Source organism: Pteropus vampyrus, unplaced genomic scaffold (genome assembly GCF_000151845.1).
Source record: "Pteropus vampyrus isolate Shadow unplaced genomic scaffold, Pvam_2.0 Scaffold67, whole genome shotgun sequence".
Taxonomy (NCBI): domain Eukaryota; kingdom Metazoa; phylum Chordata; class Mammalia; order Chiroptera; family Pteropodidae; genus Pteropus; species Pteropus vampyrus.
In genome coordinates, this window is record NW_011888848.1 from 1,192,876 (window position 1) to 1,201,982 (window position 9,107).

The 9,107-nt window shown below is 34.6% G+C and overlaps 1 protein-coding gene across 1 annotated transcript in view; it reads left to right on the forward strand.

The window, feature by feature from the left end:
• The window catches only part of COL25A1 (collagen type XXV alpha 1 chain), a 422,098-nt gene that overhangs the window by 231,650 nt on the left and 181,341 nt on the right, over positions 1-9,107 (forward strand). Inside the window, exons 3-4 of the mRNA XM_023531414.1 lie at positions 5,156-5,200; positions 7,227-7,234. Of these exons, the coding sequence (XP_023387182.1) occupies positions 5,156-5,200; positions 7,227-7,234 (53 nt within the window). The remainder of the gene's footprint in view (positions 1-5,155; positions 5,201-7,226; positions 7,235-9,107) is intronic.

The following is a 9,107-nucleotide window of genomic DNA, read 5'->3' on the forward strand; positions in this document are numbered from 1 at the left end:
TTCTAAAACTTTCCTCAAACACTCCCTGTGTGTTTAACTGTAAATGTTTATAAGACATATAAATATTTTTAAATACAAATAAAATCCCAATAAAAAAAAAATCTCAAAGTATCCAGAAATGTTATGTTTAAACTCAGCTTGAAATACTAGTGGGAATGGAGAAGAGTGAACAGATCCAAGTAATAAGAGTGGAATGGACAAGTTTTTGGTAATTTATCTGATAAACCAGGTAAGGGTATTCTAGAAACCTGCAATAACCACCCACCCTCTAAGACCATGCATGGGAAGGCCCAGATGTAGGCATATGTTTATTTCTAGGCACATATCTAACTTTAAAGAAGAGTCTTATCACAGGGAGATACATCATTATTGAGGTGTAGAGTGCTCCAGCAATATTAGTTGTAGGCCAAAAAAACTGGTTTGGCTTAAGACATCTTGCTATGATGTGATTTAATGACCTTGATCGGTCTACAGTTGCGTTTTTGGATGCTGGTTTTTAAAGCATTGCCATTATGGCTGAATTTTACTACTTCTTTCTGAAGCTGACAGTTCGCATCATCTTTCAAGCAAAAATTCTTTCTGAAGCATGAACAGTACCGGTTATCATGAAATTTCTTATCGTGAAAAGCTATCTGGTTTTATAGCCTCCCTCTGTTTTCTATAATTTATTCTTCATTTCATGAATTCTCTGCTTGTAAGTTTTCACTTCCTCTGTTGCTGATAGCTTCTGCTTTTTCTCTTCCCATTTATATTCTTGAACCAGTTTCTTTTGCAGAGTCGTGCCTTTCTGCTGATAGAATTCACTGAGAATTTCTGCTGCAAGGATCTGGCCAAATTCAATGAATAAGAGTCAGGTTCCAGCTTCTATATTTGTTCATACAGCTCGTGCCTGGCTGACACTTCATCACTGTTTGGAGTGGAAATGGCCATTATCTTTTTCAACTGTTGTTAACTTTGGTTTTGTCTGGGAAACATCCACCATTTGTCTTTTCTGATTTTTCATCTTCTCACTCTGATGATCTGCCAGCTGTCCATTGTCAAATTTATCCCATCCATACCATTTTTATTATTTTTACCCTTAAATTCAGAAGCAATATCAAATTGTCTCATCTGCATAGTAGACTTCTTCAAAACTTCTCTTTATTTTTTTTGTAAGCAAGATCTTTAAGTCTTACTGGGAGTTTTGTATAATTTATTAGTTTACTAAGCTCAGTGTAATGCTTACTCCTGTCTTGTTTCTTACAGTAATGTTAACATGCTCTTCTCAAATCTAGTATTTTCTTTGTAAATCCAATAGAGTTTAGATTCTCATCTTCTCATAACTTCGTTTAGCTTCATTTTCTCTCTCAAATATTATGAAAATCTTTGTAAAACTTTGTTATATTTAATAGATATCTATCTTGCCAATATCTTTTCACTTTCCTTAGATTCTGTTTTTCTCAGTTCTCAATATAATAAGCAGGTTTACCACAGCATTTGATTCATTTCTCTAAGCCTTCTGATAGAGTAGTTAATGTAAACATGTCCAGAAAGATTCTAATTTTGTTTCTTGATTTCTTAAAAATATTGTTCATTTTTTCATAATCTGATTTCTTTTAGAAATATTTTTTGTTTATTTTAAACTATTTAAAAATATTTGTGCAATCTGTTTTACTTGATAAAATCTACTATTAAAAAGTCTTCAGGGGAAGTGACAAACTAATTCTAATAAACAAATATAATTATAAGCTCTAAGACTTGTCATAAAAATTATGACTGGGCCCTTTGGCACCTTGTCGTGGGTGAGACAGTAGTCAAAGAACCTCCCACTGTAATTTTCCCTCATAGTTCCTAGCATTTTCTCTTTATCTTTGAATATTCGTAAATTTCTCCTTCCATGTGCTTAATTGTGATTTGTTTTTACTTGCCATTTAGAGTATAAATTTAATCTTAGGACTCCTATATACGATTCTGAAAAATTCTCATCTATCATGTCTTAAACAAAAGCCTCTCTCTATCATTTCTTTTGGATTCTCTTATTGATGTAAGTAAAATTTTGCTTCTTAACATAGATAGATACATAGATAGATGGTGTCTTAGTCCACTTGGGCTGCTATAACAAAACATCACAGATTGGATGACTTATAAACAACACAAATTTATTTCTTTTAGTTCTGGAGACTGGGAAGTCTAAGATCAAGGCACCAGCGTGGTTGCATCTGCTGAGGGTCCTCCTCCTTGTTCACAACTGGTGGCTCCTCACTGTGTCCTCATGTGGTGGAATAGACTAGGAATCTCTGTGGATCCTCTTTTATAAGGCGTGAATCCCATTCATGAGAGCTCCAGCCTCATGACTTAAGCACCTCCTCAAAGCCCTGCTTCCTAATACCGTCATCTTTGAGCGTTAGAATGTCAAAATGTGAATTTTAGGGTGTTCAGACTATAGTAGATAGAGGATGGATGGATGGATGGATGGATGGATGGACAGAAGATAGATATTAGATCTCTCTCTCTCTGGGCTGCATTCTGCATCTTCCACATCAATTCTTTCTTTAACCATATCCAGGCTAGCACTTAATTGGTTTATCATTATAAAAAATTTTTAATGACTGTATTTTTCATTTTCAGGATTTCTAAAGGGTTCTCTTTCAAATCCATTTGTTCTTTTTCCCCCTTGTTTATATTTCAAATCCTTGCTATTCAATGGGTGTTACTTCTTCAATTTTCTCTTATAGCTTAATTAACATACCAACCTTTGCATGATGGTTTCTTAAAATTAATTAATGTTACCTGGAAAGGATTTACGATCTTATTATTGAGTGCTCTCGTTTTTAAATATTAGATTTCTTCATTTGTCTTTGGAATTTTGGTTTATATGTTCACTAGGAATAGGAGGTGTGTGTGTGTGTGTAGTTTTCTTTCTCTGTGCATGTCTACCTTTCTTTTCTCTGTGTTAACCCTTTCTTACCTAACCATATTATGTTTGTCTTTACCTGACCACCAAGGCTTCTAGACCAGATTTGTTTTAAAATGGTATTTTAGGACTCCTGTTCCAGATTTATATTGAGACTATCATAGAATTAGGCATCAAATCATTAGATTCTTTCTTCATTTTCTGATTAGGAGATTATGTCTATATTTCTCAGCCTTTAAGCTAGGGATATGGGCTTTTTTTTTTTTTTCCCATCATTTCTTCAGTGTTTCTAAGCCCTTGTCTTTAAGAAGTGAGTCTGGCTCTGGTTAGAGAACTTTGGAGCATTTATGCTTCAGGAACTGAACTAATAACCGCCATTCCTACTTCTAGAACTGGAACCCAGCAGGCTCATGGTTTATCCCTGTTCTCTATTGTGCATTTCTGGTCCATTTCTGGCCTATGAACATGTCCATTTCTTTTTGAATACAACTACTTCTAAAGTTTAAAAAAATTTTTTTTTTACAATGGACCATGTGTTTGTAGTAGAAGGAACAAATCAGAAGATAAACTCATTGTGCCATTTTCACAACATGCTACTAATGAATTTTTCATGTGTTATTTTAATCTTTTCAATTTCTTTGTCTCTTGAGGACAAATATACATCTTATTTATGACCTATAACTCCTCTATGCAGATCAGACATCATACAAATATAGTAGCTACTAAAATCTTCTTAGTTTAATTCATTTTATAATAGAAAAAAATCTTATTTTTAATCTTTTTTAAATTAGAGTGGACCTGATTTTTATTCATAAGGGCATTGTAAATATCAGAATATGGCAAAATATATCTGTGTATATGTGTGTTTGAGTGTGTGTATAAATGTATATTTTTCATATCTGTTAGGGTTCCATTTGGGTTTATTTACTTGTTTACATATATTCCTTCTGCTCCCAATCTGGCCAAGAATACCCTGAATGTCATTAAAACCACTTTTTATTCCAGGATCCAGAAAGTAATCTGAAATTTCTAATGACACTTTTGGACTCTGCTACAAAGCTACTTCTCCTAATATTTTCAATTGATTTTATTGCTTGATTGTTTTTAACCTCTTACAAAACACAGATGGCCAGACTTACTCTGTGTAAGGGCTTGAGGGGAAACTAACTGGCCCACTGATGTTTTTATTTCTCATGATAGTGTTTCCATGTGGAAGTCAGTAGCTCAGGATCACATTGAGAGCCAGCTGGATGCTAAGGCCTTTGCTGCTTGTGTCTTGAACTTTGCAGAATTTGGAAGTCATCAGTGCAACTTCGCAGCTCATTCTTTAAAACCAGGAAGTTCTATATTTTCCTTGGCCTCCTTCTTCCAGCATATATTAGAAGACCTCAATTCTCATCATGGGCTAATTATTCTCTTCTATTTGCCGGAACCATAATTCAGTGGGAGCTATTCCTACCCAAGGAAATGAGGGGAGAAATTATATAATTGAGAATAATAGTTTGAAAGCCATGAATGTTTAGAATCTTGTGCTAAGTCTGATACATACTAGCTTGGTGGTCTTCACTGGCAACTCACTGGGAAAAAAAAAAAGATTTTCCTCCTTTTAAAATTGGGTCATCATAAGACTAAATATTTTTGAATGATAATAATAAGCTAGCCCCTTAGAAAAATGAGCTTATAGTGACTACCTTTCCAATAAAAAGGGTCATGATTTTAATTCAGCTAGTTCTCAATTAGGGAAATTTTAATATATGAAAATTCACATTTAATAAGATAGAAATATTTGTAAGATTATTTTCATTACTAATATGTACATTTAGCTAACTGCCAACTAAATATTTTCAAGAGAATCGTGATGGACCTGACTGAAGAGAAACCATAGTCCTTTGTGCAGAGTACTTTTAATTATTAATATGCTGAAACCTTCAGAAAAGAAATTTTCCTAAGAAACATGAAATCTCAACACCACCAATTTGCTTAATAAAGCCTTTATTTATTGATGACATCCATGCAGGATGAACAAAAATTCTGAATCATTAGCATTCCTGAGTTACATGATAGGTGGTGAGAGATCTAGTACAATTTTTATAAATAAACGAAGCTTAAGAATTACGTTGAAAAACCAAAGATGGTGCTGGCCTTTACAAATATCTGGTCCTTTTTTTGAAGTTGTTAGTTTGAAAGAGTGGTAAAATATATAGAAATTATTTACTGGTCATTTTGGAACCAAAAATTCAAAAATCATTCTTTGTATTTCAGGCCCTCCAGGAAAACGAGGTAAGAGAGGCCGAAGAGGAGAATCTGGTAAGTCTCTCTTTCAGCAGCTCTGTGTCATTCAAGTTCTGCTTAGGTTCCCACATCTGTGCCTCCTAATTTATGAGTATACCATTTTGTTGGTTGTTGTGTGCATGTGTATGTTTAAATCTTTGCTAGACCTAGAATATTTTTTTGTCTTCTGATTTTCATCAAATTGTAGGAAGGAGACGTTTGCAAAATACTGTTAATTACAGTTTAATAACCACTGGCACTCAATTGGGACCTATTTACTGTGTCGAGTCTGTACTTTTAGTATATAGTCAGGGGATTCTTAGCTGCACACAGTGTGGCAACATCACTCATGCTTCTGTCTTCATGGGTGATCAGGAAATGCAGTTTCTCTGTGAAAACATCTGTGTTGGGACACCAGGGCACATGCTTGGAAGGTTTTATTATCATTTTGGCCAACTGGTATAATTTTATCACCCTTTTACTCTCATTCTTTTCAAAATTTGAGAATTTTTGTTCCCCTTGTATAACCGTGGAAATTTAGTGATGACAGGAGACTTAGTAGTCAATCCAGCATTTTCATTTTGTAGTTGAGGAAATGGAGACCCAGAGTAGTCAAGTGATTTGATCAAGGCCATATAATTTTTTATGAGCAGAACATAAAATCCAAACAATTGTCCTGATGCCCACTTCAGTGAGTTCTTGCTTTCAGGACAAATCCCTATATGTAAAGTGAAACAGAAGAGTCAAATAAAACCTATTATTTTGAAACCAAGATATCCAAATGAGTGAGTTCACTTACTGTTTTACTTGTTTTATAAAGTCTAAGACCCTGAAAATGTAATTGACCACGTGAAGTCTTATCAGGCCATCAATTCTTCCTTGCAAGATAAGAGGAAGGTAATTGATTCTAGCATTTACTAAGAAATGTTATTTTCTCTAGGTATTTCTCAGTATTAAAAATGATCAGTTACTAAAGATTGAAACAGTAGAAATAGTAATTGTTCGAAAAGAGCAGAGTGGATTGATTTTTTTTTGGTCTCTTTTCCTCTTTTGGAAAAAAGATGTCAAAGTAGAAAAGATTTAGGAAAATTCAATAATTTGGGTAGTGTACCTGCTTAATTACTTGAAGAGTATTCTTAAAAGTTGTCATCAAACCTCACCGAATCTAAATAATTGGTATGTGTACAGGTATTCCCCTTACAAAGTGCATAGTTTCATAGGAGAGAGTGCTTTATAAATTTGTTTTGAGGAAACAAATGATAAAACATTGGTAGAGTCAAATAATCACTAAATTGATATTTGTGTCAAAAGAAAGAGGATTGAGGGGGAAAAAGTTAAAATTTCGTGCTTATAGAGAATTTTATAGAAAATATAAAAGTCAAGTCCCAACTAGCTACTTAGAACAGGTGTTTTAATTGAGCATATGGTACATGAAATGTTGAAATTTTCTTAGACTTTGTCAGTGTTTTGATGAGAATACATAGTTTTAAAGAAGCTTGTATAAACATTGAGGCTTTTAAAAAATATATTGACAATATTACTGAATGAAAAACATTCTTAGAACAAATAATGAGTACATTTCTGATTTAGCCATTTTACCAAACTCAAGTAAGAAGTGTGTGTGTGTGTGTGTGTGTGTGTGTGTGCCCGCGCACACACACATATATATCAATTCTCTGTAACTGGTCTATCATAAATGACCAAAGAGCCTCCTGATCCATATTTTATCAAAATTTTTAGGTATATAAATTAGACAGTCTTTGCTTAAGATATATGAACATCTCAGTAATTCATAAAGATGCCTCAGAGAATTCAAACATTCCTTGAAATTTTATGAAAAATTTTGTGTACATATAGATGTAAATGTATTTTTCTGATAAGGTGTCAAAGAGTTCATGATCTAACAAAAGGTTAAGAATCACTGAATTCTAAATGACACATGTTCCTTGCATTTTGCTGTTGATTGTGATGATGTTTTACATAATCTTAATATTTTACATATTCACTAATTCATCTCTCCCTTTTTCTTACTTTCTCTACTCCCCCAACCCCCACCATATAGGTCCTCCTGTAAGTATCTTTGCTGCATTTTGGCTCCTCTACGTTAATCAGGATCACGTATGTTAAAACTTGGTTAAAACATCAGAATATAGTCTGTATTTCAGTTAGAAAAATATTACTGACCTTTAAAGAGTACTAACTTTGAGAAATTATTATTTTTTAAGTACACTGTTTTGTGATCATGTGATACATTGGAGTGCAATATGTGTCAACTAAAAATACTTTTATTCTTTACACCATCACAAACTCATTACTCTCTTGGGACTTTTGAAATAACTTAAGAAGTTCCCGATATTAAATGCTTTTCCTGGAATTCTGAGGGTTTTTGCAAGCAAATCTCCAAGCTCTTTCGCACTTCTTTTTTCATTTGTTTAAACTTGTATCTGAACTCTTTGCATTTTCCCCATCCACCAAATGTAGATGGCAACATGATCGGGGAAATGATACCCCCCGTGGGCTTGGTCCAGCACTCCCCACTTGGGCAACACTCCCTTTGAAGTCCGCTGGAGTTTTGCCTGCATAAAGAGCATGAGATGGTGCCCTTGGAGAGTTGCACTTTCATTTTGCTTTCCTTGAGTAGGTCATAGCAGCAACATTCCAGTCTGCTTTGCACTCACAGGAACAGATTATCTTGTCAGCTTTGAGCTAGATGTGTTTTTGAGTAATATCCTGGATCTCTGTTTTCTGACCCCAGTGTTTGTGCTGTGCACTGTACATCTACGGTAGCAATGATCATTGGCCTTGAGATATTTTCTCATCCCAAATAGCCAGTTTGCTCCAGGGTTCACAGACTCCACACTGGCAACTTATCTAACAGGCCAGCATGGTCCGTGGAGAGGGGCTTAGCCGATACTCATTTACTTTATTCAGAGGAAGCATTGGCTTCCAAATATCTTTTGCAGTCTTCCTGCCACGTTCAAGGATGGAACATAAATCATGTTAGAAATGACTGTGCTTCTGTAACTGACATTCAGTTCTTACTTAATGCTGGGCAGATGGCATGCCCCAGGCCTCAAAGCCTGATTCTTTGGCTTCTTATTTAATACTCTGTCTTTAAAACCAGAAGCAAACCACTACTACCCAGAGGAAACTCTGGAGATTACAGCCAGAATAGAGGGTTCAGGGCCTCTCTTTGTGGATGTAGGTATTAGGCAGGCCAATAGGTAGTTAGAGTCATTTCTGCCTTATGGTGGCTTTCAGGATTCTAATATTTCCTCTGTGGCCTTTCACACATTTAGGTAGCCATGTAGCTCTTTCTTCTTGTGGTTATTAGTCCAGGTTCTCTACCTAAAGATTTTAATTGTTCTTCCTTTTGTTATTATATAAAAAGAAAAGAGGACTGATGTATTAAGCCCCTAGTAGATGGCAGGAAATATTCTATGCGCTTAACATTCATACTTTCACTTTGTCTCATAAGTACCCTCTAATGTTACTATTTCCATTGTTCAGTAAGGAAACTGAGGCTCATAGAGGTTATCGATGGTCACACAGCCAGAGAGGGTTTGCAAAGCTGGATTTCAATTAGATATGTCTGATTATAAATGTTTTCTGCTTATCACATTATCCTGATTCCTTATAAATTATAAGCGTGTTATATGAATCAGTGGTACACAGGATTGGAAGACCGTAGGTCAAATAATATTCCTTGATATAAATAATTACATAAATAAAAGCCTGGCCAAAAACTATGAAGTAGCTAATCTATAAAACAAGTATTAATACTGCCTCATCTCAACTGCATTTTAAAGAAGTTATACTGTGTGTAGCAAATTGCTTCAAATCCAAGAAATAAGGTATAATCATGAGTTTTCATACTGACTAAAAACTAATTCAAGTTGCTCACATTTGACAAAATGAAAAACCATTGATTGTGAAAAAGTGA